General features: G+C 39.6%; 1 protein-coding gene across 3 annotated transcripts in view; it reads right to left on the reverse strand.

Moving 5' to 3' along the window:
- Window positions 1–23509, reverse strand: part of PIK3CG (phosphatidylinositol-4,5-bisphosphate 3-kinase catalytic subunit gamma) — a 34919-nt gene extending 11410 nt beyond the window's left edge. Inside the window, exons 1-8 of one of the 3 annotated variants that reach the window (XM_074827797.1) lie at window positions 23311–23509; window positions 18296–18534; window positions 15062–17077; window positions 10778–10843; window positions 10448–10673; window positions 6365–6468; window positions 3922–4068; window positions 2580–2670 (exon numbers count right to left, since the gene is read on the reverse strand). In XM_074827797.1, the coding sequence (XP_074683898.1) occupies window positions 2580–2670; window positions 3922–4068; window positions 6365–6468; window positions 10448–10673; window positions 10778–10843; window positions 15062–17065 (2638 nt within the window). In that variant the 5' untranslated portion in view covers window positions 17066–17077; window positions 18296–18534; window positions 23311–23509. Of the gene's footprint in view, window positions 1–2579; window positions 2671–3921; window positions 4069–6364; window positions 6469–10447; window positions 10674–10777; window positions 10844–15061; window positions 17078–18295; window positions 18535–22733; window positions 22975–23310 lie in introns of those variants that run through there. The other 2 variants (XM_074827799.1, XM_074827796.1) reach the window with 2 other exon arrangements.
- Between the last annotated feature and the right edge of the window lie 327 nt (window positions 23510–23836).

A 23836-nucleotide genomic window follows, 5' to 3' on the forward strand; every position in this document is an offset into this window, starting at 1 on the left:
AATCCTTTACTGATCATTCTCCACTGCACCGCCAGAAGAGTGGTATAAAACCTACACAGAACGTTGTGCAGTTTATTCTACCCAAGTAAATACTTTAAAGGTATCGTGGTAAAAAAAGTTATTTGTGGGAACAGCATAGCTCTACCGTCAAATCCTTCTAAATACAGACGTGCCTCTCAGTAGGTATGGCTAGTCCTAGAGAAGGCTTCAGCAGCTGGGATAGAGGATCTCCGTTGGGCTGTATTCAACTGGGAGGAAGTGCAGCAGTAAATGCACTATGCTATGTGTTTCTGGGGATCTGCAGTACTAAAGCAGGTGACTCTTATATTAAGTGTCAGCTTGAACTTCTTAAATTTGGCAGTGATGCAGCATAGTAAGTAGTGATAATTGCCGTGCAAAGCTGGGAACATATGGCCATGTCAAAGGGAAAGAGAATAGGGTATGATCTTTTACCAGTGATACATAGAAGAGAAAGTTCTTCCTACAGAGGTCTATTTGGCAGCAGCAGTGGAGAGGACAGATGTTTCCAAAACTGCAAACTGCACTGAATGCAGAGATCTTCAACAGACTGAGAAGCTCTACACAGGAGGGGATGCCAGCCCCAGGTGTAAGACACCTGGCTGTTTCCCTGTGCTCAGTGTAGAATGGAGTACTGTCCTTGTGTCAATACACAGAAACTTCCCCAAGTTCCATGGAAGAAGCAGCTTGGAAGACAACCACATATGAATACTGTGAAAGAACATTTGCATGCCACTACTCTTTGGTTTTGTTCCAAACAAGCATAAGCTCTACATCAAAGTGTCCTGTATTGGGTATTACTAATTTAGGCTGCAGGTTTTCTCAGCAAACTGAACAGGAGTCTTTATGTGATTGACCATGCCCCTACTGTGATAGTTACATCTCCTCTGTGCATATAGGAAAACAAAAAATTATTTCCTTGAGATAAAAGAATAGGGAGTCAATTAAGAATTCATGAAAGAATAATGAAGTCTGTAACTTGAATATAAGAATGCTAGGATCACTGGCAGAATTCCTCCAGCTTCCTCCATTATTTCAATACATTACATTGTCTTAAGATGATTTTAAACAAAATTAAATTAAATCCTAACAATATCTCTAAAAAATTACATTTCTTATAACATCCCTAAAGGAGAGGAAAAAAACCAACCTTCCTTATATTTACAGTTATTTAGTATTTTGATATATACTGTTCCATTTCCTTTATTATTATAATTCTATCAATACAATTTATTTAATTTTAAAATACTTACACTAGGAGAAAGGAAACTCTCTTGTGTCACACTACCAAGTATTTTATCAGTGAGTTTGGGTATTCTGCATTGCTAAGATATTTTGAAGTCAAAAGAAAGAATGATAAAAATTTTATGGGGCAATGGATTTTAGCGAGGAAGGACATTACAGATATATATTAAAAAGAGTTCTTAATTTTAATGGGATTCAGTTAATTTTTCTTTGATCCATAAAGCAAAATATATTGTTGAAAAATAAAAGAACTAAAAAGCTGGAGATCGTGGGAGACACATAGCAATATTTATGTTATCATTATTTTATCAAGCCACGCAGTTACTATTATACTGCCAGCTATACCGATGACAGGAATTAACAAACTTGCTAATTTTTACACATGTTCAAGCTTTAATTAAATGGCAGAGCTGTACTTGCTAATCTGTCTCACTGACACACTGTTTATACCAGTCAAAGAATTTTTTTCAGCACAATAGCTTCATTTGGGCATGGCCAATTTTTCTACACTGAGGAGGCTTTCCTCCAGCCAATCGTGCAAGAACTGCTCAGCAAAATTAACTCTATAGTCCTATAGACAATTCTGTATTATCTGGATACTAGGAAACTGTGCAATGTGGATGGACTAGGGTACCTAATATATGCAAATCCAACCACAAAGAGTCAGTTTGGAGCCTTCAGGATGTATAAATTATACATCAGTTTCACATTTCTGGATGTAATTGGACTCTTCCAGAGCTGATCAGGTTGCTCTACACACCATCACACAGTTCTCCAGAAGCTTTGTAAGCAGCTACTTCATTTCTCCCACCATGAATTCTGGAAAATAGATCATCTGTGCTACAGGAACTAATAGCCACTGAGAAATGTTGCCTGAGCATCCTGTTGAGTAATGCTGTTGCCTGTATGTAGCAGAGGTATGAAGCCTCAGGTCAGGGAAAAAACATAACTGTTTGCTATTTTAACTCCTTTCTCTATTTCATTCTTATCAACACATTAAAACACATCTTAAATAAGCCACTCACTTTCACACTTTTTCATACCAAACATCATTATTAAAGAGAAGCTTGCAGCAGGACCCAAACAGTTGGATTGGCACAGGAATTGCAGTCAGTTAAGCTAGTGCAGCAGCTGAAGGATACCCATCAGAAGGGCAGAAACCATTGCTAAGACACATATGAAGGCTGCTCACAGAAAAGTGTAACAAGCTGCTATTTATCTCAGGACCACAGTGCATACTAGAATAGTTCTCCTATACGTAACTTCTGTAACTATGGTATTTTGAATTTCTAATCACAGTAAGTGCGATCACATACCTATTTTGTTCCCTGTAGAAATACAACCATACGGTAACAAACAGAGGTCCAAGGATTCTGCTTCCCAAATGGATTCCATGATTCGAAGAATCTAGTAAAACCAATCATATACACTAAGTTATTTTAAATTATTTGGACATTACTTATTACTCACGCAAATAACACTACCCAGACTTCTGAGATGGGGCTAAACTTACTTGTCTATTTTACAGATTAAGAGATTAATACGGCAAGTGTGCAGCCATTCAAGATTATCAGTTATAGAACCAGGCTTTATATTTCCTCACCTGTCCTGTGCCCAGGCAATCTCTACTATTTTATAAACTATTTATAAATATATTGCATGATTTCTACATGAGCTCATATTGAATACATTAGCAAGTATGTCCATTTTTTCCCATAAATATCCTCAAAAGTGCTAACAAACCAGTTTGTCAGAACAATCACTGAAATATTACTAGAGCAAGGCTACCTACCAATTTCTTTTTCATTTGTAACTTCACCCATTGCATAAACAAATTATAGAAATGCTTAATCAGAAAAACAGGCCATCTTGCACTAAATTAGACTCCTTCTCTAGAACACCAAAATGTGAAGTGTGTGTGGCACATGGCAGGAGAAAACAGGGTAACAGTATGTACTGGGTCTGGCTGGGATGAAGTTAATCGTCTTCAGAGCGGCTCATACAGTTCTGTGGTTCAGGCTGGTGACCAAAGCAATGCGGGTAACACACGGATGTTTCAGCGTAACAGTGTCTGCAGAGCATCAAGCCTGCCTTTTTGTTTCTCACTCTGCCTCACTGTGAACAGACTGGGGGTGCACAAGAGGTTGGGAGGGGACACAACCAGGCAGATGACCCAAAACAACCAAAGAAATATTCCATGCTGAGTAACGTCATGCTCAGCAATAAAACAGAGAGGAAGAGGGTTAGGTAGGTTAACTATCTTTTGTGCAGGAACTGGCTGGGCATTGGTCTACCTATGGGATGTGGTGAGTGACTGCCTTTACATCACTTGTTTTCTTTCTCTCTTCTTCCACTTCTTCTTTGCTTACTGAACAATTTTTATCTCAGCCCACAAGTTTTCTTGCTTTTACTCTTCCTTTCCTCTTTCCTCATCCCACCATGGTTAACCCACAACACAGTAACATAAAATACCATAGTACAAGAAAGAAGATTCAGTTTTGATGTCAGCCTTGCCATACACAGTTTAAAAAACAAAAGACAGCCTCATATTTTGTATGAACAGTAAAGACAAGGTATACACACTTCTGAAAAGTAAAACAATTTTAAAAAATTTTAAAATATACATGTTATTCATTTTACATATTTTAGCTATCATACCTGTAAAATAAGCATGTCCTGACGAAGGTCATCTCCATGTTTGAAGATTATGCCTATGGTTTCATTAGATAGAGATGTTGGATCTGCACATTTAAACTCAAGCCAGAGGGGTTTCTTCTTAGATGCCATTACTTTACATTTTTCTATCTGTGAAAGACACATTTATTGCTAGCCATTGTACTCCAACATCAACACAACTAACCTTTTTACACACCAGCTACAGAGCAGTTTACCAACTTCCTATCAATTATATCACAAGAAAGACCCTGAAAGCACACGTAAGGAATGGTATTCAATTGCACATAAAGCCTGTGTGAACCTGCACAACTTTTAACACTGCCCATGATAAAGGAAAAAGCGTGCCTTGACTCTCTGCAACTGGATTTAGCTTGCAAATCTACTTCAGACAGAAAAAACCCCCTTTAAACCAGGAATAAGAGTTTCTGACAAAACTAGCAAATAATGGACCCTCACAACAGCACTCTGACAGGTGCTTTGCAAAACCAGAACATAATCATTGTCCAATGCAATTTACCACATCATCCACCCTTGTGACTTCTAGCAACTTCAGTCATTCCAGATTGCTTGATTCAACTCCCCTAGCAAGTTGTTCAAATTCATGGGGAAAATGGCATTTGTGAAACTAATTTAACATACTTGTTCATAAAATAAGAAAATTAATTCCCTATTTAATTACATTTTTAATCTTGATTCAGCACTGAAACTACCAGAATTGCATTATTTCAAATATTTTCTCAACTAATTATGTCTAATACAACTGTAGTATGTAATACTTTCTATTCTGGAATTCCTGGTTAACTGTTGAACATTACTATGTACAATAAAGTCCTCTAAAATAATAAAATCAATTGTACATTAGTGTTTGAGAGCTGACAGAATTGATGACATCAGAGAGGAGTATTTTGGAATATTCATGTTTCATCAATTGAGGTTCTGAGCTTGTAGTTTAAAACAAAACAGTTTTTACCATCCTTATTTTTAAAAAGGAAAGAAGTTAAATCTTTGAACTTACTAGAAACACTGATATTGCTTCTAATATTTGGTTTAGACTAGTCAAATTTCAGGGTTTGAAGATTATGGATTATGAATGAAGATGAAATGAATGCTTACCAATACAGTTTGTTATATCAAATATTTTTGTTCATATAGTTTGGGGGGGGGAAAAAGGCTCTAACCCATCTATTTTCAGACATAGCTACCTTCCAAAATCTATTGCTTCTTTCATCTAGGAAGGTCCTGGTAGAGCTGCATACTTCCTAAGTGAAGGAAAACTAGAAAATTCAGAAAGATCTTTTATTTTATTTTGAAATTTTTTGTCATGCGGTTGGTGATTTTTGTACACAAAGACAAAAGAGAGAGAAATACAATTAAGAAAATAATATTTAAGAAGCCACAAATTCTGTATTTCTGTCTAAACAATGTTTGAATTGACTTCTGTACTGACAGTACCTCAGTCATGCCCAACTGGGAGGCGTTTAACTCTCTCGGCTTGAAGACAGCCTAGCTTATAGCCTATCAAGGCACGAGTTTATTTAACAGAAACACGACTAGATCTGGACAACTAATATCAGTTACCCAAATGAGTACCCTACTATTTCACAATTCCTTAGGTTGGATGGTTTGACTGTCCTTAACTAAAGAGAAAAATCAAGGGATTTTTTTTCTTGTAGGGTCCTTGCTGCACATCAAGTGAATCCAAGGATCCTCACTGTGCTGCTTTACCCAAACCTCACATTGCACAGTAGATGCATTAGTCAATTCCCTTTCACTACACATCTGCTGATTTATTAATCTTGGTTTTAACTCTGAGTCAACATAAACCACTGCAATCTCACCACAAAACTGGAGGCAGCAACACAAAAAATCCTAAGTGCTTCTTAATGTATTCCTAACAAAAATCTTAATGTACTGTCTAATAAAAGTAACAAAAGCAACATACAAAGATATTGAAAAATCAGAAATAGCTAAGGTAGATTTTTTTTTAATAAGAAGAAGGTCTCGACCTAAATGTTAATGACAGATATGAATCAGGGTAAGACAGAGAAAGTAACTGGAACAGAAACTGAGTATCCCAAAGCCCCTGAAGTCAGATAAAACAGTTTTATACAGGTATTTAATCTAAAAAGTCAGTTACCTGGTTAAATCCTGGATTAAATTAATGGAAAAATCATAACTGCCATTTAATGATTTGGATTTTATGGGTCGTTGCATTTTTTAGTGCATGGTGGCATGTCATTATGTTTAGAAAAACGCTAATAGCTTTGGGAACAAAAACTTACTCAGTTCATGAAATGTCACCATATTCACAGTGAAATAAGACATATTAGCAAAATTTTTTACCAAATGATACATACTTGCAAATAGGAGATTTTTTTCAAAAAGGATTTGTAGAACTTCAAAACATACTTAAAAACATACTTACCACTAGGGCTCCTGCTCTTAGCCCAGGATCATATGGAACTCTAAAACTTTCTGGAAGATTGCTGCTCTGTAGTTTTTCAAGCTTCTGTCTCAGCTGTGCAATAACTGCAATTACAAGTAAGAAAACACAATGAAATCAAAAGATGGAAGGCAAAAAAATTGCAGGTAATCAAACTTGTTAAGCATCATGATTTAGCTAAAAACCTCCCCCATTTAGCTACTTTTTAAATTGCTTTCCTCAAGGATCTCCTGATTTGAGAAATGGTGAAAGACTCTTTTAACTTGCACTATTAATGGTCAGGGCTGTTTCAGATATCTGAAGGTAAAGTCTTCAAGCACCTCACAAGTCATGGGCCCTCTCCACAGTGTTAGAAGCACTGCACAGTGCTTGGTGCTCTTCTGAAGACTCAGGAGATTACATAAAAATGTCAGCTTTCATTTAAAAAACAAAAGAAAACACAGCACAAAACAGGAAAAATGTATTTTGCCCTTGTAACTGCCAAGGAAACGTTGAACTATCTACCCCAAGGGCTCAGAAGGAGTCATTTAAAAGCACCTTGCATTTTCCAGTATTATTTTGACCTACCTCATTGCACTTGCAGACTTGCAGATTTGTGTCTTTTGAAGTCTTGGAGTAATTTATACCATAATCTTAAGGACTCCAACTATAGAGGTACTGAATTTCCTATCCTTCTAAAACTGGTTTCACAGTGCAGCCTTGTTAATCTCACATTCCAGTAAGAAGCAAATTTGCTGTATATTTTATACAAACAAGAATTTTAATGTTCATATATAAATTGAATCTCAAGCTTCCTAATCTTCATCTTAGAACAGTATGCACTATACTACATATGATGCACTCTGTTCATCTCAGCTAGCAGGTATTAGCAGCATAAACAATACACTGGGTATCACCCTCCATTAGGACAAAGACCTGAACTCTGTTCTAAAAAAACTGCAGCTACACAGCAGAGGCTGCATACACGTGTTCAAGTAACTTTGGAGATAAAAATCCAAGAGCAAAACAAATTGTAATGAGAAAGCTAGACGTGGACCAGGATACTTAATATACAAAATCATAAAATCATACAATTGCAGAATGGTTTGAGTTGGAAGGGACCTTTAAAGGCCATCTAGTTCCAACCGCCCAGCAATAACCAGGGACATCTTCAACTAGACCAGGTTGCTCAGATCCTCATCCAGCCTGGCCTTGAATGTTTCCAGGCATGGGGCATCTACCATGTCTCTGGGCAACCTGTTCCAGTGTTTCAGCACCCTATTCATAAAAAATTTATTTCTTAAACCTAGTCTGAATCTACCCTCTTTTACTTTAAAACCATTACCCCTTGTCCTATCACAACAGGCCCTACTAAAAAGTCTGTCCCCATCTTTCTTGTTAGCCTCATTTACGTATTGAAAGGCCGCAATAAGGTCTCCCTGGAGCCTTCTCTTCTCCAGGCTGAACAACCCCAACTCTCTCAGCCTGTCCTCATAAGGGAGGTGCTCCAGCCCCCTGATCATCTTCATGTCCCTCCCTTGGACCCGCTTGAGCGGGTCCCTGTCCTTCTTATGCTGGGGCCCCAGAGCTGGACACAGCACTGCAGGTGGGGTCTCACCAGAGCAGAGTAGAGGGGGAGAATCACCTCCCTCAACCTGCTGGCCACACTTCTCTTGATGCAGCCCAGGACATGGTTGGCTTTCTGGGCTGTGAGCCTACATTGCCGGCTCATGTCCAGAAAATGAAGACATTTCAAAAGCTGCTATCAAATTAAGAAAGTCAAGCCAAAAGAATTACTTGAGAACTCACAGAACACAAATGTTACACTTATCCTAAAGGCTTTTAGAAAAGAACTACCTAGCAGTGGCAGGTGACCAATGTGGTATCTCCTCTTGTAAAAAATAAATAAATCTGATGGCAAGATACAGAAGTTAGTAAGTGGACTTTATAATTAGACACCTTTCAAAAAAACCCCAATAAACCAAAACAAACCAAAACCAAAAAACCCCGAGGTTGTAGTAACTTGGGTCATGAAACAGCTTTCTAAAATACAAATGTAGACTTCCTAGACAAATCTAGCTTGATTTCAGTAAGTCTCCTCATTGTAATATAATGTAATTTGAAAATTGTATGCCAACCAATTGAAGCTAGTAAAGATCAGGAATTACCTGATTTTAAAATGCAAGTGAAGGCACCTGCTAAAACAATTTCAAGTTGATCTGGCTTAAGAACAAAGTGCTATGCATTTTAAGAGAAGAAACAGCTGCACAGACACATTCTTGGAAGACAAATCATCTAATAGAGTAGTGATGAAAGCAGATAATCCTATGCAAACTGTAATATTATGATCTTTATTTATTTATTTATTTAATATTACTTCAAATATAAGCAAAGAGATTACATGAAAAGTGTAAGAAACAGTTTGACAGCATGACTGCTACTGAACTAGTATGGACCTAACAGGAAGGCATTTATTCTTTAAAAAAATCTGCAGATACTGGAGGAAGAAAAATATATACAAGAATTAGATGATGCTGCATGACAGAATGAAATGAAACAGTCCGAAACATTCAGACTGAAAATATGAACAACTATGAACATCAGAAATGATGGGGCAAAAAAGAAGCAATAAACTAAAGAAGAAATTTTAGGATACACATTTTTAAAAAATAAGAAGCAGAGGGTACCTGTAGGAAAAATCATATCCTCAATAACCTGAGAATAAATTAGATTAGATACAGCATTAGTAGGATACTCCATCATTTCAGGAAGCCTTATTCAGTGAAAATGTCAATTATATAAGTCATCTTTCAATGTTCTGCTGTACATTACATACAAAAATAATTAACTTCAAAACCTGGTGGGTGTTACTGTGATTGCTTTCTCTTGAAACTTTTCTTCTTTGCCCACATAGCCTTCAAAGATAATGTATTATGGAAACCACTGCTGTTACAGACATGTACATCTGCAAGGCTGTAAAGTTTCTTTCTAAAACATGGGATTCTGACCAAATATATTTAAATTATAGACCATTTTAAGATAAATTTTAGAAAGTTGTTTAAAAAGATTATTTTATGTGGGGGTTCAGTAAGTCCCCTAACACACACCATGTGGTAACGTAACTGATAATGTATTATATATTGAAGAATAAATGCGTATTTCCTTCAAATGTCTTTTGAAACATCACCACAGCCACTTCTGCATAACCAGAGTGGAAAGGCTTTCTGAACCAAGGACTTCCTGGCCTGGAACATACCAGGCTGAGCATGCATGAAGAGATAGATGGTCTATCTACAGCTTTTAGAATGTGATTATTGTCATACGTATTCTCGCACTCACTCCCACCAGCAAGCAACTAACAGGAATGATGACAAAAAAGCTTTTAAGGAAGTTGGGAAAAAAAGAAAATAAAGGCAGGCAAAACCCAGAGGTAAACAGGCATTGCATAACCCTGCTTTGGCTTCCAAAGCAGTGCTTACAAGAACTAGAAATAACAATACCACATCTGTGTCCCACAGGACTCCTATTCACCACATCGCAAAACCCCAAAAATGTGCTCTGTATATTTACTGCTGATCCACCAGCTACTTTCGTGGCATATCAGAGGCTGTACTGGACTCCTCCCTGGTCGTCTTGCCAAGAGTCTTTCAGTGACTGTTTAGGGTAAGGCTGTGTTTCTTGGCAAGTGTCATTTTTCCTCTTTATTTCCAGTTAATATTTGTGTCATGGGTCGTTTCTTCCTGCAGTGCTGCCATTCAGCTAAGGGACATGTACAAGAATTTAGCTGTTTCCCCAGTTGCTTGGCGTGAGGTTCAAGAAGATAAACCAAAGCATGGGAAAGTACTGGGTGTCTATAACATTTCTGTTCTTTCCCTTTTGGGGTGGAATGAGCAAACAAATGTATTATTGGTTCGATCACTATTCACTTACACTGTCATTTTAAAAGAAGTAATAATGATGCCCCTAGACAGTAATTTATCCATGAATTTTCTAAATAAACAGTACAATTTGCTGCCTAGATTTTCGCACCCAAAGAGAAAAAAAAACAATATTATTACAAATGAAGAAATGCCTACTAGCAAATACCTTGAGAAGTGACATCATACTTTTCTGCAGAAACTGATTTTATCTCCATTGTGACTTTATGCAGTGATTCAATTACTTGAACCTGCTTCATGAAATCATGCAGCATTGCTTTTCCACAGCCCCTAAGATAGGCTTCTAGGATGACCGCAAACCTCTGTTGGTAATGCATGGACTGGGCAATCTCGCTTCTTAAGAACCAAAACAAGAAGTGACCAATTCTTTTGTTCTAGAAGTGAAGAAAAGTACTACAATCAGCACGCATTTCTTGACAAAGGGTTTTAATAATGCCAGTAACTTTAGCATAAATTGGCTGTATTTTGAAGTACTTACTCTCAAGCCACGTTTTAGCAGAAATCTGGCTAATGCACTGTCATGATACGGCTCAAACTTCACAGCCTGAGTAATACAAACATAAAAGATATGTTATTAATGTATTTAAGATCCCATTGCACTTATACTTTACCAATGACATCTAGAGAACACACTGCTGCAGGAGTAGAACATGTGTAACAAAGCAGGCCTTTTAAGGAAACAAAGTTGAAAAAAAAGCAAGGCTTCCCTGTGATTCAAGAAGCACAACAGGTTCTTTTCAGGTATATTATTAATGCAACAAATAAAGCAATGCAGGGAGTAGCTAACCAGCGAAATCGGTCTGAGCACATGAAGGCATGTGAACAAAGCAACATCATTCTCAGACCATAGCAAAAACCAGCAAGATCAAACAGTCTGCAGTCACACTGACACTGAGAAGACTTGAAAAGATAACTGCCAAATGCAATTATGTATTTGTAATCATTCTTTAACAAAAACTTTCAACAATAAAGCACTGGGTTTTGACAACATCTGCTACTTTGGGACTGCGGCAGCATGGTTCACTGCTGGGTTCCCCAGCAAGCACAGTATACAGGAGCAGCTTTTCAGAGCACCTAATCTGGCCTTTAGCCCCTAAATGAATGATAAAATAGAATAGAGGCTCTGATACACATCCTATATTAATGGAGTACAATTAAGAGGAAGACTTCACCAGAGCTTTTTTTTTCTTAACGACAATGTGAGCACAGATGTATTTTTTCTCTTCCAACAGCCACTCCCATCCACCCAAGCCCACAGATATTTCCAAGCTACTGCCAAAAAAGGGTGGAAACAAAAAGTCAACAACTTTTCTGAAGCATCAGGATTGGAAATTTTTTGCTGTTATTCTCTCCACTATCACAGTAGCCAAGTGAATTGGTCTATCAGAAAACTATTACACTTCTTGGGCTGTGCCAGGGAACTTATCCACTTCAGGTGGTTTTTCCAGCAGCTTCCTTCCCATTGCTTGAAGGACTCAAGTATATAAGAGGTTTATAGTAAGGTTAATGGTGAAAAGAAAGCTATACATGTATATCCCACGGCAAGAAAAGAGAAGTAAGAAGCATACAGTCTCTGTAACAGAGTCACAAAATCACTGTCATGGACTGAGGGGGCTGGTGAATGGCTTCAGGTTCTGGATACAGAGTGCCAGGAAGCGGCATGTAGGGAGATTAAGGGAAAACAAAGGGATGTGCAGAGAGCTGGGTGCACGTAGTACACTCAGCTTTCACAAGTGACAAAGTATGCAAACCTCTAGTTATAGTTATTCAACAAAATATAATGGCTCTTTCAAGATCACTGTGATTTGCAAAGAAGCAACCAAGCCATCAGCAGAGGTCCACTAAATTCATCAAACAAATCACTGTATTTCAGAAACTCTTAAAAGTACTGTGGTACACAGTTGTATTTTTATTATTAAAATATCAACACTATTTCTGAAATGTAAATTGTCCTGTGGGTTTATTCAACAGAAGAAATAAAAAAAAAGAGCTTTTTCAGTCAACCTTCTAGAACGAACCAACTTATAAAAATGCTATGACTTGCTCTTTCCAACTGTTGACTATGAGACAGACAAGAAAGCCAAGCACCAGACTTGCCCTTCTACAGTATTATAATTCTGCAAGAACTCTTGACCATCTCTGCAATACTGTTTTATTTCCCCAAGCAACACCATCTTATTTATGAGAGACAATGAGAACTCACAAACATAAACTGATTTTAAAATATACAGATCCTTTTACTTTGTGTATGAGATTATGAGGTATGAGGGGTTTTTAATAAAAATTAATTTTCACTGCAATAAGGCATCCAAAAGCAATAATTATTATACAAATTCAAATGGATTTGCTTACAGTTCCAAGCAAGCCTATTAAAAACCTCTTTCTGGTATAGACTTTGCTGAATGTTCTCAGTACATATCCCTGAAAAACAATTTAAGAATCAAATACAGCCAAACAACCAGCCATTGCTTCAAAACAAAACCTCCTTATATTAAAGTTGCAAATGTATTTTAACATAAAAGAATATTAGAAAAATATATTATGAGCATCCTTATTATGCTTATGTTTTAGAAATCATTATTTTAAAAAGTCAATCCTATTTTTTTTTTCTTCACAAAGTGAAATATCAATATTTGAATAGCAACAATAAAAGCTAGCCATTAAAAAATGTCTGCTGGCACTTCGTCAGGTCCCTGCACATACCTTTGCCTTGTCAAATCAGCAGGAGAGCTTTACTCACTGCCATGTACAAGCAGTAACATCACTGGTGTTAGTTTTACAATGGATTTTGTTGCATTTTAACTGTCCTATCCATGTTTTATCAACTGCACAGAGACCTTTATAGGAAGCTCAGTATGGCATGGCTGCTTCTATTTGGGATAAACCTAGGGGGAAAAAGAACGTTTGTTTGATTTCTAACTCTACTGGGAGGTAAAATGGGAATATCCTGTGCAGAGTGAAATAAGCCATAAAGCTTTCATGAAGGCATGAATGTAAAAAGTGAAGACCATTGGCAAAGGAGACATCTCGGATGTGTCCATTAGAGCAGAGGAATGGCTGACATCCATTGTCTGAAAAATGGTGATTTCCAAATACACTGTGGTACCAGCACATTGCTGCAGGATGCTGATGGCCTATGCTCTGTTGTTAGCCAAGGAAGGAAAGACAAGGAAGCAGTAGAGAGGTAAAAGTTTGGATCTAGTAATTTTTTTTCCTTTTTGGGGATGGCAATCTTTTAATTTCTTACTACATCTTTTACTAAAAATGACACAGTGAAGTTACACTACTATGATTTTACACTACAGTCATTTAATTTACTGTTAGAGATTTATTCTTTTTAAAACTCTCCAGATTTGCACTTCCTGAAAACAAATAATTTCAGAAACAAATGTAAAAAAAACAGTATTTCCCCCACTCTCTCAGGCACTTTGATATCAACCAATCACCATCTCAAACCCCTAATTTGGATACAAAAGTGAATGAAATTGCTGAGCCACATGTAGACAGCAAAGCTCAAAAGCCGAGCATAAATATAGCAGCAGCTACGTGGGAGGCCCAATGAGGTAACCGTAGCGACTCCTTTGGTTAATGCAGAAGTGCATAAATTCTGCCTGGGGAGCCTAATCTTCAGACAAGCAAAGACAAGGCTAAAAAGGCTTTGTTTAAAGAACTACTGATGCACAGCAAAATCTGAAATACTAACTTCATTCTCCTGGGAACCCAGGCTTTCTCTGAACCTGCAGAAATTAGAAGCCCCATCCTGCAGCTTCCTGGCTGCAGCAGTTCCTTTTTCTTTTTTTTTTTTTTTTTTTTAATTTTGAATGCCAATTTTGTCTTCTGATTCTTTGAAAATCAGTATTTCCTGCTCTGTGGGGCAACAACCTTTCCGCATGAACCACCTATCGGGTGTGGGAAGCTTGTGGAGTCGCCTTGCTTTAGGGGATGCGTTTACCAGGAAGAACCACAATTTTACACCTTTTATCAGCCACCAGATGTAACTTTGCTGCTGACAGGCTGCCCAGCTCCAGCACTGCATTGTGAAAATGCAAACAAACCAAATTTCTTGTATAACTGGTATAAACCTTCTCGATGTTTCATCTGGCAGATCCGCATACAAAACGCTTTAAATCGATAGAGCGGTGATTCATTGCCATTAAAAACACAGTTTTTCACCCAACTTCCCAGAATGAAGCAATCTTATTGCGGAGTCCTAGCAACCCTTTATTTACTTTTTAAAATGTTTTTGAAGCTTTTAGATAAATTTGGTCATTGCAACATACTATGTAACTATATTGTTATTTTTGACCTAAAACCAAACCTCAGATTTTAATTCAGGCCTTGCCCATGTCAACACCTGCCTTTACTTCTGCTATACTCTTTCTAAACTATTGGTAAAGATGGTCAACAATTCTTCAGTCTTGTGTGATTCTGATACAAACAGGATTAGAGATAGCACAGTTAGGATTTGCTCTCATCATAGCTGTGCTGGTGTTGAAAATTTCCAGAAAAACATACAGTAGTATGTAAATGCAAGACACAAATTGTAAGACACAGGGCAACAGTAACACAAAAATAACAACATAGGCAAAAGGCAAATGTAGAAAGCGTGTTCTGGGTTAATTTGGTTACTACCACTGCTTTGACTAAGCATCGAAGACTTCAAAACCAGGGATTGCTAACTAAACCTACTAAGATGGGAATGATGATGGGGTAATGCAAATATTCCCGGAAGGCAGAGTTCAAGGATGCAAATACACCTTACCTGCACAAGCTGTAAGAGATAATGAAGAACATCATCATCTTCTAAACTTTCCAGTTTTTGAACTGCCATCGCTCGGACATTTTCGTCTGAAAAGTTACAGTCCAGAAGTTGCATTGTGAGTCCAACATCTAAAGTGCTTTGATCCCAAACCTCCTTTTTAGCTAGCAACTGGTATGTTTTGGCCACTATTTCTTGTTGTCCCCATTTCACAGAGCTAAGCAGCTTAGGATACGCCTTGGGGTGCTTTATGCTTTCATATCTAAAGTGCCACAACAGTTCTTTGTCTTCAGGAGAAAGTGGATTAAGTGGGTCAGTTGCTATGATCTCTTCAAGTTGCTTGCGAAGCTGGTTGGGCATTTCAGCTCGTGTCCTATCCCCTTGGGGGTCTGACGTTATCCTGTGCTTGGGCAAAGCAATTGGGTGACAATATTTGTCCAGCACAATAGAGATCGCCATTGAGTTTTCTTTATCCGGGTTAGTTGCTGATGTGAGTTTGTCTGCATTGATACTTCCTTGTTCTTCCCCCTTGCCTGGAATTTTCCACATGTGGAGCACATACTCCCCACTTCGTAGCAGGAAACGGTGATCTATCAACAAAAGATTTACATAATAGAGAAGCTGAGTTTTGCATTTTGAATCAGAGTTGGGGGATTCGTGTGACTGAAGGTTCGTCTTTGTGGACAGCCCCTGTGCTTTGCCACAGTATATCTGAAGATTCAGGAGTGCTCCTTTAGGCAAATCCTTGATTTTGATATCAAACTCCAACCAAATATTCCACAGAACCTCCTCAGTAAAAGGCTTCGATGAAGTCCTCCTCTGTGACAGGAGCTGTTGCCCATGTTGAATGTTAGCCTCCACAAACACAGTAAGATCAGTGTTTCTCGGTAAAACAGGGATATCAATGCCGATTATTTTCACCCTGAATTTTCTATTACAATCCCACAAAGAGATAGTGAAGACTCTCTCATGATCTTTTCCATCTATTGTCAGTTGTTCATGATACCCTGTAACTCCTGTACAGTCATCCACCAAAGGCCACTCTTCCTTCTGAACCTCATCTTCATTCGGGTCAGGGGGATTGTCTAAGACAAGGTGGATTTCTTCCCCATTCTTAAGGCATTGTCTTATCCAGTGAAAATCTTTGATTGGTGTCTCTCCAGTGATGTACTCATCTCTGCCACAAATCCTGAGAACAAAATCCAGTTCACTATGATCTTCAGGAATGTCCATCAAAGACTTTTTCTTCGCCATTTTTGTGAAAAAGCTGTGAAGAATCATATCTGGAGTATCATCTATCGACACTTTAATTTTCTGACTAGTTGTTCCTCTATGTATGATTATGAAAATGTTATTATTAGTGATCTTTTTAAATAAATATTCAGGGAGTGGCTTAGATGTAGTCCATGGATGCATCGCATACAATTTAGGATCTCTACAGGCTACCTCTATCATTCGTGGAGTGACTAATCTGCGACGGGTAAATTCTAGCTCATCATCATGCACATTGCTTACATCAGTGACATCATAACCAATTAAATCGTTAAGCTGCCGCTGAAATTCCTGAACTTCTTCTGATGGTTTTTGTTTCTGGACAACATAGATCTTGCCTACCTTTTTCTGTAACACTTTCCAGTACAGTATGCAGTCCAATGTCTGCAATACTTGATGTTTATCATAAATTTCATACCACTGCCCTTTCTTCTGATACTGCAGAATAAACTGATCTGGGGTGAATGCATGGTAGAAGTCTGTTGTTTGACTCATCTCTATTGCACGCATCCAAATCTGTGTTTTCATTTGCTCAACCGTACAGTTGCCAGCTATTTCGAGTAATATCATTTCCGGTACTTTAGTATGTTTATTGCTTGTAGGTAAAATAAACTCAATGGATATCAGTTCCATTGACGACAAATTACTCGATGTACAATGAGGTTTCATTCTTCTTCTCCTTCGTTTGTTCTCCTCTCTCATAACAACAGGCTGTTCATAATCCCCCAACTCCATGCCAGAAGAAATCTAACAAAACATACAAATATCTGATTACTTTCTCATTTACATTTTTCTTTAGTCTTACTTTTTAACTCTTCTTAATTAAAATCACAGGCCAGTCAAAATCCTGCTAAGTATATGCTTTTTATATTTCCCCCTCCCCTTAATTTCTGGTCATAAATACTTGATTTACATAAACCACCTCAGACGTAACCTATGCAATTCAAAACCAAATATAGAAAAAAAACCCCAACAATCCAATTATTAAATAATTAAAGTAGAGCTTTCAAACAGCCTTCTCAGACTTCACTGAGGATAAGCAGGATAAGTAGATGGCTGTAGTGCTTCCATTTGTTTAAGCACTGATTCTTCTGCTGCCTCATCTGTTTTGATGCTGTTGATGTTAACATAAGTGGATTTTCATAGAAATCAAATGACACAGTACTGTGTATGAGCAGAAGCAATCCCACTGAGCTCCAGGAATGACAGAAAGTAACAAAACAAGTTATTTATTTGCAGACTGGACAGAGGTTAGCCTACGCCCATTTTTCTCCACCTCTCTTTTTAGTGATGAGGAATATGGACTTACACCAAAAAAAGTCCTTAGGATTCAAAAGTCAGGGACTACTTCTGAAGACAGATATTTAATGCTCATCTAAAGTCAAGCCTAGTATTCTTAGATGTGCTGCTTTTAAATAAATTAATTCACCAGACTGAAAACATCCATCCATTTTCAAAGTAAACACTTCCATTATGAACTATTAGTTTGTTACAGAAGAATTCATAAGCTGATGCCTATTTATTACCCTATACATCAAATCACACCTAAACCACCTGTAAAACAGCTTTGAACACAAGTAACCTACCTTATCAGCTTTCAGTAAACAAAAAATATTGTTCCTTACAGGTAATCTCCATTGAACAATATTAAAGTGGAAGTTACTCACTGAGAGCTTGGAAGAGAAAGGCAGAGCTGATTGAGTGTGCTCACACAAGCTAAGTTACAGCAACATACTGAACATCTTTTCCAGACAACGCTTTTTACACATAAAATCATCTCTAACTGCTGGAAAAACTAAAACCAATGTAACAATGCCTTAGTAGATAACAAAACAAGAAGATAAAAATATAAAAGGTTAAACTGAAACAACATAGCATGCTAACTAAAATTAATTTTTCAAGTTCCGGAAAGCAACGACTGTGGACACATCACCTCTGTAATTATAAAGCACAAGGAAATATTACCTGCTTAAAAAATAAAGGCTGAATTGCTGAAGACGATTCATTTGTTTAATTTCTGAAGTTCCTATTTTTTTAAAGGAAGATCGTTCACACAAAAATTTTCTTTGTTTAAGCTGTTCTGCTTTTCTTGCTTGCCCTCATATCCAGATGCAAAGGAAGTGCTGCGCTTACCAGGAAGGAAGTTTTAACCAAGTTGATTGTACATATGATTGCTCATTTAAAAAAAAGTCAGAATGCTTTTCCTGTTACAACAGTAAAAATACACTATCAGTACACCAATTTAATTTTAACACACATGCATAGAAGATACGCTTAAAGCCTTTTAAAAATAGCAAAGAATAATCTGGGCAATAAATCTAATGTATCCAAATAAAACATTTTAAAAACAACATATTTTGGAGAGCCTTACTACTTTATAAAAGAGTTAAATAAAAATATTAGATAAAAGACAACTAAATCTGCAATGTTTCCTTATTTTTATTTTCATGGTTATAGGCCTCTGAGGACTCCCAACTTAAAGTCATTAGAGTTTTTTAAGCCAATCTCCGTACAGGCGTCACATGGAGATGGTATCTGCCAAGGATCTTGTGTGGTACCCTCAGCAATAGAACTGCCAGGCAATCTTCCTCCTAGTATTTTTAACTTATCCATTTATGTTTACAAACACACAGTGAAATCCACTAGAAATGATACTTAAGATTCAGGAAGAATTTAAACCGTGGACTTTCAACCCTAATTTTTGTGGTTAACTACAACCTGAAGAGCTGTTCCTTTACTAAAAAATCCTCACAGAAAAAGATTTAGGAAAACATATACAAATCAGAAAGAAAAGACAGAAAAACCTCTAATCGTATCCTTTTTCCTTATGACTTTTCCAGCGAAATACTGACCATTTTGAAGAGCAATGAGCAGTACACCTGCTACAGAAGTACATACCCTACAAAAATGATGACTCTTGAGAAAGAGAAAAAATATGAAACAACTGAAAGGTCTTTTAGCAACACCGAAGTGGTGGGGTCTTTTTTTTTTTTTTTAACATATGCACGCTTCCTATCTCGTAAGACACCTTCCTTATTAAAAAGGGGAAAAGAAAAGCTCCCTCTGTATTGGCAAAAAAATCTGAGAGTCTCTTACCTGCCACCAACATGCCATTCAAAATTAACACTTTGCCAAGGTTAAAAAAAGAAACATACCCTCCACCATAGACATAGCTCTGCTTTCTTAGAGCATCATTTTGCTTAGCAGCTACGATTGATTTCTTTTTGGAGGTTATTTTTCTCCGGAAGTGAGTTTGGGGAAAACACACTGTCCCAGCTTCCTCTACCTTTCAGAGCCAATATTTGAAATTTCTCATGGAAGTGAAGTTGCCCTGAACGTTTTGTCGCTGCCATGAAATCTACCCATCTTGGTCAAGACATCTTCAACACTCATCCTTCACACATGTGAAGCTTGTCAGCATTCATCAGCCACAGCCTGCGGGATCTCAGCACTACACACTGGTTTCCTCTCCAGTCCTCTCAGCTGAAAAAAGCACTCAGGTGCTGGAAAACTTGAGCACCTGTAACCTCAACAGCCCAAGATGACGGAAGAGAAGGAAGCAGCCAGTTCCACATAAAAAGCAAAAGGAGCTGGAAGTGTAGGAAAAGAAAAGGAGCAATGCTAAAGGGGAAAATGTGTTTTGCAAAAACTGTGCTTTGAAATTCCCTGGAGAGCTTGACTTTGCCACACTTTTGCAGAGTCTGTATTTTGAAGTATAATTTCTAAAATGTGTAATAAAGTCACATATTTTTCTTCATTTAAAAATAAGCAACTAGCAGTGAGGGGTCTTTTTCATGCCAACAGGCAACATATGTTTTTCACAAATATCCCTCATTCCAAAAGTCATCGTGCTGACCCTATGAAGTAAACCTGGACTCATCACAGTTTCATTGGGTTTTGCCAGACCTAAGAAAGAATGCCGGTTTAAAATGTCCTCATCTTGCTGCCATGTGATATGCACTTAAAAGATTAATTTTTCAAACACATATACACACAAATATTCCATCTCCTGCTAAGCTATTCTAGCACTACTCCATTGATCAAGACCAACAAGAAAATCAAAAGCAGCATCTCTGCCTCATGCAGCAGAGAGCTACCCTGTACACTGCTCAATGAACATAATTGTTTGACACTTTCATCCATGTAAAAAGACTGGTACAGCAATATTGTGAAAGGTTCAAATACTGCCCCACAAACTGCATCAGATACAATGCAAAGTGCATGACACTTGTGTAACTGCCCACACAAGACTGTCTCTTTTGCACTCATTTGGGCTGCAACCTCCGGTGTCTAGTCCAGTCCAGTCCAATCCAGATGTCCTTCTCCAGTTCAGCTCTGACCCCCTTTCATCATCTTCAGAAGCCAATTCTTGGAATGATGACTGTCTCTAATCTGTCTCTGCAATGATAGACACAAAAGTGTCCACATTCTTAGGGTGACACTAAACTGTGTCTATTTCCCGCTAATCCATGTGTAGGCATGGCAAAACCATAATTCCTCATGCATATGCATCAGAACACTTGGATGTTTGTAACTGAAAATCATTTAAAATAACCTCCTAAAACCTTTGTCATGTCTAAGCATTACTTACAGTATTGACATTTCTATACACCTACTGCACCACCACACAAAAAGGTCAAAAAAAGTCACTCTTCTTATTATTAATTCTAATTTAATTTAATTCTAACCCCGTATTTCCCTGTATTGGGAGAACTGTCCTACCACTAGTCCACAAATCCTGACAGGCTGCAATGGAGCAGGAGAAGGTGGGCCCATAAAAGACAACTAAGAAAAGCAAACAGGCTTGCCTTTGTCCCCAGTAGTGTTCCTATCTCATCACTCAGGTAAGCAAACTGATCATAACAACAACAACAAAAAAATCTGGTTAATTTTCAGCTGCATCAGTTCCCTAATCTGACTCATCACTTGCAGAGTGGTAGGGATGGGAAGAGATGGGAAGGGAATGAAGCCAGAACAGTTTAGGATAACTGAGACTGAAACATAATTCACAGCAGGATTAGGAGATAAATTAATGGGTAAACTTGTTAAAGGATTTCAGAACACTGGTTGAAAGGTGCTTTAAAAAGACAATGTGGTATTATCATGAATTACTTCATATATTCTGCTACAAAAAATTCAAGAGATCTGTCAAACATCACTGCTTTGTTAGCGTTTTACCAGTTACTTATTCTTCACCAGTTATTCTTATGCTTATTCTACAATAGTTTCTGCTTCTGGTTTAATCTACCATGTTAAAACCTTATTTTTAAATTATTCTTTTCACTTTAGCGTCAGCTCCTTCCCAGACATAACCTGCAAGAAAATAGACACTCTCTATCAGAATAAGAATCACCTTGTGCACACATTACACAAATATAATAATAATCTATTTACATACACACTTTAAAGATAAATGAAAAAACCCACCTAGGACATGACCCAAAATTTTCCAAGCAGCATTCTACATGTACTTGCCAGCATTGTCCTGTAACAGGAGACCGCTTTGCACTTGCTGGACAGGAGTACAATACATCTTCCCTACATCTACAGTGATCCAGTGCTGAACTATGCAGGCAAGATACAGCACTAACATGTTACGCATGAACTCAACAACAAAAACTGCTTCGCTCAGTTCTTTTGTCAAATCCTCTAGCAACTACTAGCTCTCACTGGAATTAAATCAGTGCAGCTTCCTATTCCAAGTAAACTTCATCATCATCATCACAGAATGTCACTGCTAATACAGTCACATTCTTCATCAAAAAGTGTACTAATCAGCAGAACATCTGTGCCGGGAGGCTGCACGGTCAATCTACCTGCTATTACAGCTGTAATATTTTCAGGACCTCCCTGCCTTCACTACAGACATTCGTGTATTTTGGTTTCTACACAAGGTATCTACTTAGGGGTGCTTCTGGAACAATAACTTCTAGCTGGTTCCAAAAATTTAGGTAAGAATTTTGGCAAAGTTCTAGTTAACTGGAGTTATACAAATGATGGTGATCTACCCTTAAACCAACACTTCACAGAGTTTGAAAACATGGACATCTCAGCTATGGCTCCTGCAGGGACACATTCGCCGTTTGGATACTGCCTGTCCTTTCAACTTGTGCCCGGTTCTTCAAATACTGATCTTTAGCAGTGTGATCTAATCTCCACTGACAACCAACTCCTGAATGCCCTCAGCTACTATTTCAGAGCATTTGCAGTGGGGGAAGGTTTTACGGTCTACACATATCAGAAAGACACAAGAGGTTATTATTTGTTGGATGAGGAAATAGTTATTTATTGTTTCAAAATGATGTTGTAGCTGAGCTGACTTACAGATCTTAAGACCAGAGGGAACAGCTACCACTGTCTAGCGTGATCCTTCACTTTGCACTGTTTTATTCTACACACTCACAGTTTCCTCGGCAGGTTTTGCATCAAACCTGCAGCTCCTGTTTGGACCACGACGCGAGCCGGGACCGAGGCCGTGGGGAGCGACGGACCGGGCAGCGTTCGGGGGGCTCAGCCCTTGCCCTGGAGGCGGCCGTGCTGACTCCGGTCGGTCGCCCGTGCCCTGCTGGAAGGGGGGTCGGGCCGAAGCGCTTCGCCGGCGCCAGGCCCGGGAGGCGCGACGCGGCGAGGAGCGGCGGGCCGGCGCTGCCCCCCTCACCCGGCCCACCCGCGGGGCGCGCAGGCCGCGCCCGCCCTGCCCGCCCGCCGCCCCGAGATGGCGGCCGGGGCCGCGCCGCCCCGCAGCGCCCGCGGGAGCAGCAGCGGAGTCCTCGCCGCATGAGGGCAAACCTCGCCGCGCCCAGCCCGGCGGGGCAGCCGGGGGCCGCGGCCGCGCCCGCCGGGCCGGTCTGCCCACCGCCACCGCGGGGAGCCGGGCCGCGCCGCCCCGGCCTTTCACCCCCGCCGCCACCTGCGAGCCCGGGCCTGGGGCAGGGGCCACCGGCGACCCCCCCGCCGGCCCCCGGAACGGAGCTACTCACCGCAGCGGCGCGGCCGCGGCCCCGGCTCCGGCTCCGGACAGGTGCTTTCCTCAGCAGGAAGCGGAGCGGGCCGGGGGCCGGAGGGGAGGCTCCATGGCCGGCGATAGGCAGCTCCGGAGCCGCCGCCAATCACGCGCCGGGCAAAGAGGGAACCGGCTGTGGGGCCTCCCCGCCCCGCTCGGCCGCCGCCGTCCGGCCCCGCCGCGGCCCCGGGGCGCCCGGCCCCAGCCCCCGCCGCTGCGGCCGGGCGTCGGGGCCGGGCCCCTTCCCCCGAGCGAGGCGGGGGCCTGGGGAAGGGGCCGGCGCTGGGCCGGGACGCCCCGCGGGTCTGCGGAGCGCGGTGCCGGGCCTTGCCGCCTGGAGGCAGCGGGTCGGCCCGGCACGACCACATCAGCCGGCGTGGGGGTATAGCCACCATTAGGGCAAAGTACCGCAGCCTCCGTGTGGTTTAATCGCCAGCACAAAGCACGCAGGACCGGTGCTGGTGTCAGGACTGGCAGCAAAACCTCTCTGGCAGCATCTTCAA

Source organism: Strix aluco, chromosome 5 (genome assembly GCF_031877795.1).
Source record: "Strix aluco isolate bStrAlu1 chromosome 5, bStrAlu1.hap1, whole genome shotgun sequence".
Lineage (NCBI taxonomy): Eukaryota > Metazoa > Chordata > Aves > Strigiformes > Strigidae > Strix > Strix aluco.